An 11,156-nucleotide genomic window follows, 5' to 3' on the forward strand; every position below is an offset into this window, starting at 1 on the left:
CCATCTAGTGCGAATTTTGGCCTCCAAACTCTCCTTGCCAGCTGATGTTGGGGATATTAAGGATCGCGCAGGTTGGATTTGATTGCCCGATCCTTTTGTTAGCAGGAAGATAAGGCACTGCCAGGTTTCTCTACATATCAAAGCTAGGAAGAAGCCATATTGCCTCCTTTGCTGGCAGGATTCATTTTTTCATCACATTATACACTGCTCGTTTCCATGGTTACAGACCACCCTGCAATCCATCAGCGGTGACTGTGCTTGCACACTATAGAAAAAATTGCCAGTCTGTTTGGTGGCTGGGACTGTAGGAGTGCACATAGGCTGGTACTTTTTTCTATAGTGTGCAAGCACAGCCATGCTGCTGGACTGCAGGGTGGTCGTAACCATGGAAACGTTCTCTGAATAATAAATGCTATTTGCTGGAGTGGCAAAACCCCTTTAACTATACGAGAATACAGCACTTTGTTAGGCCTCGTTCAAATGAGGACTTTCAGTGCTGGAATAGAATGTGGTACAGGACTCCATGCTTATGGTGTGATGTCGGAGGAGAAGGTTCTCTGAACCGTGGATTGAGAAATATCAAAATGCACTGAGCAGTAAGATAATTTAATTTTGGGCTATTTAAAAAGTCTGGAACTATGAATTTTTCATTCTACTTGCTCCAGTCTGCTTTTTTTTTGGGAGAATTTTATAGTGAAGTGTGCAGGCTTGTTAATTCCTTAGGGTTCCGTCACACATTTGTTTATTGCGGTTTTAAAAACATTGTTGGTAGACTTTTGAGGCATTTTGCACATATAGTGTGCTTTGCCACCTGATGTTTTTTAAAAGCCTTTTTGCATGCTTGGAGTTTTTAGAACAAAGCTGCCCCAGGCAATAAGGAAAAAAACTGAATTGACCAGAAGAAAAAAAAAAAAAAAAAACACCAAGCGCGAGCAAATGCAACTACAAAACAAGACCTGTTTTTCCTGAGTTTAAAACTTCCATATAACTTCTGTGCTACATCTGGAACTGGTTTTTTTTGCCTAAAAATGCAGCAAAACAGCCAGCAAAAAAACACAAAATCCCAAAAACACATATGACACCAGCCCACGTGTACTATTAAGCAGGCGTTAGCTGTTGTGGTTAGCACTAGCTGTTTACACTAAGGCTAGGGCTACACTGTTGAATTTTTTACGACTAGCACTGCAATCCCATTCATTTCCATGTGATCACCTCTGCGTTCTTGGCTGCAACTCTAGCTGCCATAGTTTGATGCCAACATTTACGTTACGGGTACGGCTACACAACATTTGTCACACGAATATTTGTCTCAGCAATGTCACGCAACATTTTTTGTAATGATAGTCAATGGTGTCATGCTGCGACTGTACACGGCCGTGTACCGCAGCAGTGAGCAGGCCGTGGTAACACGGCCTGGATTCCTGCAGAGAGCAGGAGCGCACGGCGTCATTGGTTGCTATGACGCCGTGCGCTTCGTGCCGCCGCTGCACTACAGTAATACACTCGTATAGATCATACGAGTGTATTACTGTAGTGCAGCGGCGGCACGAAGCGCACGGCGTCATAGCAACCAATGACGCCGTGCGCTCCTGCTCTCCGCGGAACACGGCCGTGTGCATTCGGCCTAACAGGAAAGTTGCACAAAAATCTATCCAAGTTGGATTTTTGCGCAACTGTCGTATTGCAGTCACAGCATGTCGCATGTTACAGTTTGACACCATACATTATCATTACAAAAACTGTCACGCAACATTGCTGAGACAAATGTCGCAGTGTAGTTGTAGCCATTTTGTCATGCAACAAATGTCGTCGTGTAGCCCTAGCATAAATGTTAGAAAATTTGCGGGAACCCTAGCATGGACCCTGAGCAGGCTCTGCTCCGCCCAACTGGGGAACATAGCGTGAAACTGGTCGTGCAACCAAATAGTGTTGCACAGCTGGTTAATAGATGAAGGATGAAACTGAGCATGTGCGGTCTTCTCAGTTAACCAAAGAAATAAGAAAAAGAACAAACAGCAGGTGACGATATACAGATAAAAAATTTTGAATAACTCAGCAGCTAGACAAAATTTTTAATTACATGCAATTACAAAAGACTTCAGATCCAGGCGCTAGTTTGAAAACTGTAGAATATTTTTCGTGGGACAACCCATTTAAGTGACATTTACAATGTGCAGAATTAGATGTAATATGAGGATTTTGCGTCTGTATTTTAAAGGGGTTATCCAGGATTAGGAAACTCACAAAAAAAAAAAAAAAAAATACGGGGAGAACATACAAACTCCATGCAGATGTTGTCCTTGGTTGGATTCGAACCTAGGACCCCAGCGCTAACCACTAAGCTCACACCAGAATCACAAAAAATCCAACACCACTGGATTTTTTGCAATTCTGGGGGCACGGTGATGGAAAACATGCAAGTCGCACTGCAACCCCATTCATTTCTATGCTAGAACCACTACACTGCAAACCAGTTGCAATTTCTGGATGTGCCAGCTGTCGTGCAACCAAGATTTTTGTGTATCCAAATCCTTAAAGGAGTTGTCCAGGATAGGTCATCAATATCAGATCGGCGGGGGTCCAACACCTGAGACCCCCAGCGATCAGCTGTATGAGGAGACGGCTTTGCCATAGACAGCAGCTGTGAACAGGAAGAGAGACGGGAGATGGCACATGCACACTGGGCGCGCCGTCTCCTCATACAGCTGATCGTGGGGGTGCTGGGTGCCCACAGATATTGTGGGGGTGCCCGCATATATGATATGAGGATAGGTCATTAATATTATAACGCCCAGACAACCCCTTTAATGTCCAATTCAAATATAAATTAGTTCAGCTGTGCTTCGGCTCTGCAGAGTTTGACACACAGATATCTTAAAATCCTCTCTTTTCCATCATCTTCCCCCTTCTGGGGCCCCAACAGTACTATCCTAATGCCACCTATAATACTGTGCCCACTGTGCTCCCCAATACCCCCAAATACTATACCTTTGAAATACCAGTGCCATACAGATAGTCCCCAAAGCGCTCCCAAAAGTCCCACCAATAGTAATAATTCTCTCTGAGTGCCCTAGTAATAGTGCCTCCTGCAGCGATAACGCGCCCCGAGAGTGCCTCATTAGTGGCAATGGCATGCATATTGTACCAATGATAATAATACACCCACTGTACCCCTAGTACTAATAATGTCGTTATAATGCCCCTTGCAGTGCCCCCAGTATTTATAAGCCCTAATAGTGCCACCAATATTTAATGCCCCTGGTATTTATAGCTGCCCCAAGTATGTTTAATGTCCCCCAGCAGTGCCTCCTGTATTATTAGAACTAGAGATGAGCGAAGTTTTCAAAAATATTTAACAAATTCAATTAGTTTCAAGTTACTTTGTCAAGAATCACATTCCTTTGTATGTAGTGGGTGCAATGATGGGGAACGAATGCCCAATCATTGCACCCCTCAGATGGTGCATTCAGCGCTGATTGCAGCATCTGAGGTTCACATTGAGGCCTTTCAGGGGTTAAAAAAAATAATACATGCTCACCTAATCCATTTGATCGCGAAGAAAATGAAACAAATCTCAAGCGCGCTGATGAGATGCTGACACCGCGTCATCACGTTGGGTGGACGCGATGACATTATCACAGATTACGTCACTGCGACTGGCCAGTGTGATGACGTCACAGGTCAGCACGCACGAGATTTGGCGCATTTTCTTCTATCAAGATGGCCACGACGGCCTCACTTCAGGCAAATGGAAATTCGCCTTCGTGAAGAATCAAATTTTTCCTGAAATTCGGATGCAAGTTGACTGCATTAACTTTGATTAGCTCAGCTTTAATTATAATGACCACACTAGTACTTACATTACTCGTGCCCCATGTCACCTATTCTGCAGGCCTGAGTTCCCCATGTCCCTGTGCAGTTGATAAGCGACTGCCTGCACCGTTATACAGACTCATAGGCTTCAGGCCTATAAGACTGAACGACAGGAATGGGAGCGAAAGGCGCCCCCGTAAAATTACAAAAAGAGAAAAACATGGATTGCGCAACCACATACTATGCATTGATCTATTACTGCTTCTCAGTGTACAGGCTCATGCACATGACCGTTGCTGTTTTGCGGTCCGCAAACCACGGATACCGGCCGTGTGCATTTAGCATTTTGCGGAACAGCCAGCCCCTAATAGAACAGTATTATCCTTGTCCGTAATACAGACAATAATAAGACATGCTCTATTTTTTGCGTAACGGACATGGAATGCACAGTCATTTTTGTTTTTTTCCATCCCCATTGAAATGATTGGTTGTGCACACGGGCCGCAAAAAAAAAAAAAAAACACTGTACGGATACGAAATAAAAAATATTATTTTTTGGTATTATACAACTCCATAATCTACATACTGTACATGAAGCATTTGTATATGTTTTGATGAAAAGGCATAAGCCCACTCACCACATGAAGGTCCCCTCTACGACTTCTGACAGCACTCCAAGTGCAATCAATCATTCCTTTATTACTCCAGCCAAAGATAGTGCATTACAGTAGCAACGTTTGGGGCCATAACATCATCCAGCCCTGTGTCAAGCCTGTTTGTGTTTGTACCCTGCTTATGATCAGATGCCTAAGCATGGTGCAAACACAAACAGGCTTGAAAAAGGGCCGGATCATGTTATGGCCCAAAACGTTGCTACTGTAATACCTCATCCACACAGTCAGTGATGTCCATCAGTGGTTGTGAGCCAAAACCAGGAGAAACTCTAAACACAGAACAGGTGCAGATCTTTCCCTTATGTCTGTGGAGGCTCCAATCCTGGTTTTGGCTCACAATCACGGACGTGTGAATGAGCCCTTAAATGAACTATCTTCTGTAGTAATAAAGGAATGATTGATTGCACTTGGCGGGCTGTCTAAAGACGTTTTTAAATTACATGGTCCTTGGGTAGAGAAGGACCAGAACAGGATGAGCACCCTACAAAAGCCCCAAGTTGGATGATTGCTGTGGCTGCCATATTCATAAAAGGGTTGCCTCTATGAGTGAGTACCTACTCGGGGCACCACATGGCAACCACCATCGCCACAGCACCGTGCCAGTGGGCAGCGTGACCATAAAGTTCAACAGCACCCCTGCTGTCAAACTCAGGCTACTTTCACATCTGCGGCATGGATTCTGGCAGGCTGTTCTAGCAGAGAACATCCTGCCGCAATTCTCCGGATCTGGCACTGCCAGAGGCAAACTAAATGCCTGCTGGCATAGATCCAGCCGCATGCAACAGGACACAAACCTCTGCACACTGCGGTTTGTGTCTGGCCGATTCCCAGCATTCTCTGCTGGATATCAGTGCCGCATATGTGAAAGTCGCCTTAGATTCCTTGGCACTGAGCCCCACCAACCCATAGCCTTCCGTGCCCTACTGTCGACTGGCGCTGTTTGTGTGAAATACTTTAGTATTTTTTTATTTTATTCATGAGACTCAATCTGTTTGTATGGCTCCGATGAGACGTATTACCACTGTATCTGAGGTACCTGCCATATACAATCGGTTCCATTCTGCGATTGAGCCTGCCACCTTAGGCCCCATTGACATTTCCATGTCTGTATGTCCGTGCAAAAGCAAGCATGTGTGACTCAGAGAATCCGTGTCACTGACATGTAAACGAGGCCTTAGGGCTCATGCACACGACCAGATGAATTTTGTGGTCTGCAAAAAATACGGATGATGGACGGACGGAACAGCTGGCCCCTAATAGAACAGTACTATCCTTGTCTATAATGCGGACAATAATAGGACATGTTCTATCTTTTTACGGAATGGACATACGGAAACGGAATGCACAGAGTCTTTTTTTTTTTGTGGCCCCCACTGAAGTGAATATTTCCATATACGGGCGCAAAAAAGAAACAAAAAACACTCGGAACTGACACAGAAAGAAAATACGTTTGTGTGCACCAGCCCTTACTGGCCCAGAACTAGATGATGGGGTCTTTCTCTTCTACGATATCATGCTGGACACATGTACAGCAGGAGACGGCATAGTATATACTCGTCTGTCAACCTGTGGTATACGGTTAATATTATCTCTACTGGAAAAAAAACTGAACGTCACTGAAATCAGAAAAAAATCCTTTTGTCATACAGAGCGGTATAACCCCATCAATGCACGTTTTCATGACTCAGCGGCCAAGCATGTGTTCTACTCATAAGATGCGTCTTTGTTAAACTCACATCAATGCACAGCATCCACACATCCAGGCAGTATGTTATAATACGCATTCCTGCCCCCTAATAACGTCTCCAGTATCCTGTCCTCGCACGACCTCACGAGCAGCATTCCCCCTGTAAAAAAAAAAACACGCTGCATTAAAAGCGGCTATCCCCGAGCCATGATGATATGCTTTATAGCGGCGCCGAGCCAGGCACTCCATGGCTAGTCAGCGCCCCCGGTGGCCACTCCGAGGAACGGCGCCCGGGAAACCTACTGGAGCTTATCCTAGCTGCCCCCGTTCACACCTACAATATCCTTTAGTATATGTTATTCGCCGCGTTTACTTTATAGTAGTGGTAGTATAGGGTAAAATACTATTCTATACCGCAGGACTACACCCGGCGCGACTCTCTGCTTACTCATCATGGCTGCTAACTAGAATAGCGTCGTTACACAGGTGAGAGAACGTGCCGGTAGGTGCTGCATATACAAATGATTAAATATGGCTGCTTGTGCTGCAGTTTGGGCACTTGTCAGGGCGCAGACAGCATCGTGATTTTGGTGCACTGTGTAATTGGCATAGAGCACATCTCCTCCCACCTTCCCCTCAGACGCAGTGTCTCAGTTCTCTGACCTTTCCCAGCGCTGCCAGGAACGAAGGGAGAGAAAAAAAAAAAGCGCGCCTAGGATTTCCCGCCCAACGCCCCTGCTTCACCTCATGCATATGCAAAGTAGTCCAGCGCCTATTGGCGGCGGCGGGATATTGAAATGTAATGCAGGCGAGCGATTGGCGAAGCCGCCACTACATAAATATGTAAATAAACGCCCCTACTTGCTAATGTGAGAGCGGCTACGTTTTCAGACATGTAACCTTCCGTGCGTCTAGCTACTACTAGTAAAAGAGTGCGCACTGCAAACAACTCCGGCAAAGCCGAGCTGGACGCGCCTCACCCGCATTTTTTACAGCCAGGAAAAGAACATCGCCCGCGATAGATTTTCTAGTCACCGTTTTGTAAAGGATCGAGTCGCCGGGAATACGTAGGTGTTCCCCTCAAGCCGAGCGCGGAGGGATATCACTCGGGCGCATTGCACAGGACCAAAATACTAGGAGTTAAGAGGCAGGTCTGTCAGTAATTGAGCTCAGAATTGGCGAGGGCGGTGGCGTGTGGCTGCTGATAATCACACATCTCCTGGATTTACGGCGCCGGCTGAGAGACACATTCCGACTGGATTTACCACACGTTTCTGTTTGTGGCCGGGACTCCATGGGGTTTTCAGTGTGAGGCACGAGCCGGTTTGTTTATGTGTGTGGGAGCGGACTGACACGGACGTGACGAGAACACCGGCTACCGGCGTGTGGGTTATTGGCTGCTGTTCCCGCTGTCTGTCGGCTAGAGCTGAGGATGCTTCTGTCTAAATTCGGCTCCTTGGCTCATATCTGCACCCCGAGCAGCATGGACCACCTGCCGGTGAAGATCCTGCCGCCAGGTAGGACCGGGGTGCACGGAGGCGCCGCTGCGGGCGACCATTGCCGAGCCGCTCGTATTGATGAATGCTTTCTCTCCCGTAGTGAAAACCGAGAAGGAGTCCTTCGAGAAGGTGTACCAGGTGGGCTCCGTCCTGGGCAGCGGCGGCTTCGGCACGGTGTACTCGGGCAGCAGGATTGCGGACGGGCTACCGGTGAGTGGCAGCAGCCTCTGACAGCTCATGTCGTGACTGCCGCGATATACTGGATACTTACCTCCCGTTCTCTCCTGTCAGGTGGCGGTGAAGCACGTCTCTAAGGAGCGGGTGACGGACTGGGGCACCCTAGTAAGTATTGGGGTCTGCGCACCGGGGGGGGGGGGGGGGGAGAGACCCTGCGTGACATGCGGGATGGATTTACCGCCCTCTCTCTACCCCCTTCCCCTCTAGAACGGAGTCATGGTGCCGCTGGAGATCGTGCTGCTAAAGAAGGTGGGCTCCGGCTTCCGAGGCGTCATCAAGCTGCTGGACTGGTACGAGAGAGCGGACGGCTTCCTCATCGTGATGGAGAGGCCGGAGCCGGTGAAGGATCTGTTCGACTTCATCACGGAGAAGGGCGCGCTGGACGAGGACACGGCCCGGGGCTTCTTCCGCCAGGTGTTGGAGGCGGTGCGCCACTGTTACAGCTGCGGGGTGGTGCACCGGGACATCAAAGACGAGAACCTGCTGGTGGACCTGCGGACCGGCGAGCTCAAGCTCATAGACTTCGGCTCGGGGGCGCTGCTGAAGGACACGGTCTACACGGATTTTGACGGTACGTGCCGCACTGAGGCGCTGTCATTCCCCGCAGCCCCTCCCTGCTCGGTGCGGGCGATTCCTCGGTGTGACGCACTGGGGGGGCACCGGCTATCTGCATTGCGGGCGGTGACCGAAGCTGCCGCCTGCACATCTGTTTGTTGTGAAACCCGAGCCCGCGCGTCACGTGACCGGCCCGCCTGGCAGATTCCAGGTTGTGTTTGGTATCCAAGGAACGGTAGGGAGGCAGGGGAGCGGTGGGGGAGGGGGCGGCTGACAATGCCGGGATAATGGAGCGGCCCCCACCTTCTCCCTTTGTGTCTATTTTTGGAGCGGTGCTGCAGACGGCACGTGCTACTTGAAAGGGAGCCTAGTAAACAGCTGATGCACACAGGGCTGCTCATTGCAGCAGAGTGGGGGAGGGGGCCGTATTGCGGGGCCATGCAGAGTTCAGCGCCTCTAGTATTGTGTCCGCGGCCTCACTAAAGCCTTCTTTTGTTTCCAGGTACAAGGGTTTACAGCCCCCCAGAGTGGGTCAGGTACCATAGGTACCACGGAAGATCGGCCACGGTGTGGTCACTGGGCGTCCTGCTGTACGACATGGTCTGTGGGGATATTCCCTTTGAGCAGGACGAGGAGATCTTGCGTGTCCGTCTGTACTTCAGGAGGAGAATCTCCCCAGGTAGGTCCATGTCAGCCACGCAGAGTCCGTGCTGTTGAGCTGTGCCACCTGGATAGGTTGTAACTGTTCTCCTTGTTCCACGCAGAGTGCCAACAACTCATCAAATGGTGCCTTTCCCTGAGGCCTTCTGACCGACCAACTCTTGAACAGATCTTCGATCACCCATGGATGTGTAAATGTGACCTGGTGAAGTCCGAGGACTGTGACCTGAGACTAAGGACAATTGACACTGATGCCTCTAGCACAAGCTCAAGCAACGAGAGTCTGTAGAGGAGCACCAGGCCGGGGGTGCTGCTGCCAACACTACCCTGGAGGGTGCAATGCATTCACTACACTTAACCCCTTCTACAGGATTTTTTTTTTTTTTTTTTTCCATTTTGCAGTTCTCTCCCTGCAATGAGACTTCATTTTGACTTGAGCGTCTGAGTTGTGGGCCCATGCTTACACAGATGGACTGACTACAGACGAGAAGCAGTGACCTCTTGAGTACTTAGTACACTGTTTTGCTCTCATAGAGCCTGGACTAGATTTTTATTTGCTTTTGAGTGCCTTTTTGAAAGCTGCTTCAGTGGGACTCTTTCTGTTTTTATTTCTGTTTTGCCTGGAGCTGTGCATCTCCAAAGAAGGTCCACCTCATCGCCCCGGGCGTCGTTTGGAGCCGCCCTCGCGGCCACTGGACACGTTGCTCAGTGGACTTTATGAAGTGATTCTTGAGTGCATGAATGTGTATTGTGACCATTTCTATTCCAATGTATTTAACGTGAGATGTACCATTTTCAGCAGGAATGTGTGTTTTTGTTGCCCCATCCCTTTTTATTTAATTTTCCTTTTCATCTCTACCACTGGGCAACACAGGACCATATAGCCTCGGTTTTCCCAAACCCCTCGTCACCCCACAAGTCTTAAGTATGTATGGGCATGTTATATGCACAATCAATGCAATATTCAAGGACTTTTACTTTTTTCTCCATATCTGTATTTAATTTTTTTCTTGTATTATAGTTATTTATTGCGCTATTTAGACAGTTTCTCACTATTTATTTGGTTAATTTATTTGTCTAGAAGTTATCCAACACTGTGCTTTACACTGAGAGCCCCTGTTCCCAATGGAAAGTGACTAGCGACCCCTCTGCATTCCATTCATCTTCCCAGTCTTTTCCATAACTCCAGCAAGTCTCTTTTTAGATGGATAATTGTTGTACAAAGTCTAATTTAAAGGAAACTAGAATTACTGACTTCTCCAAGTTGGTTCTTATGCCTTCTTTGTCTGGTGTGGGTTACCAGAAATGTAAAGTTATGCTTTTTCTTTTTGACAGGATTTTAAATTATTGGCATTATACAGTCTCCATGCAGTGGCTCTGGGAGGTCAAGAGGCAGAGTCATGACCTTAATTTATTAGCTGTTTTGTGATCTGGCTGCATTTTATGCAGCTTGTTTATGATTTGTATTTTTCTTTAACAGTGTGAAATGTATGGAGATCATATTTTTTTATACAAGTATTTCAATTAAACTTTTGTACATAATCTGTCGCTAATTTAATTTTCATTTTGCCAGCTATTTAAAGGGCTTCTGTCACCCCTCCACCCCCAATTTTCAGTTTTTGACTTATATTTGTTAATGTAAGCAGATTCCATATATGCCCCTCTTACCTCGGGCTGTGCAGTAATTACAGTAAAAAACGTACTTTATTATATGTAAATTTCTTCACTACCAGCAAGTTGGGCGGACTTGCTGGTAGCCGCCACATGCTCTGTTTGAAAAAAAAGCCACCTTCTCCACTTGATTGACAGGGCCAGCGAGCGCTCTCCTCCTCTCGCTGGCCCTGCCTGTGCCGTACCGATCGTCATTGGGCGCAGGCGCTCTGAGAGGACGCTCGCTTGGCCGCTCCTTCCTTAGTGCACCTGCGCCGATGAAGAGGGCTGACTTCATCGGTGCAGGCGAACTGAGGAAGGAGCGCCGTCCTTCTCAGAGCACCTGCGCCGAATGGCGACTGGTACGGCGCAGGCGCGAAT

General features: G+C 47.8%; 1 protein-coding gene across 1 annotated transcript; it reads left to right on the forward strand.

Moving 5' to 3' along the window:
- The first annotated feature begins 7,082 nt into the window (after positions 1-7,082).
- Positions 7,083-10,580, forward strand: PIM3 (Pim-3 proto-oncogene, serine/threonine kinase). The gene is made up of 6 exons (XM_040412144.1): positions 7,083-7,691; positions 7,774-7,883; positions 7,965-8,015; positions 8,118-8,481; positions 8,968-9,144; positions 9,230-10,580. The coding sequence occupies exons 1-6, from the start codon at positions 7,607-7,609 to the stop codon at positions 9,412-9,414; spliced, it is 972 nt and encodes a 323-aa protein (XP_040268078.1). The 5' UTR covers positions 7,083-7,606; the 3' UTR covers positions 9,415-10,580.
- Positions 10,581-11,156: the final 576 nt, after the last annotated feature.

Source organism: Bufo bufo, chromosome 1 (assembly GCF_905171765.1).
Source record: "Bufo bufo chromosome 1, aBufBuf1.1, whole genome shotgun sequence".
In the NCBI taxonomy this organism is placed as follows: domain Eukaryota; kingdom Metazoa; phylum Chordata; class Amphibia; order Anura; family Bufonidae; genus Bufo; species Bufo bufo.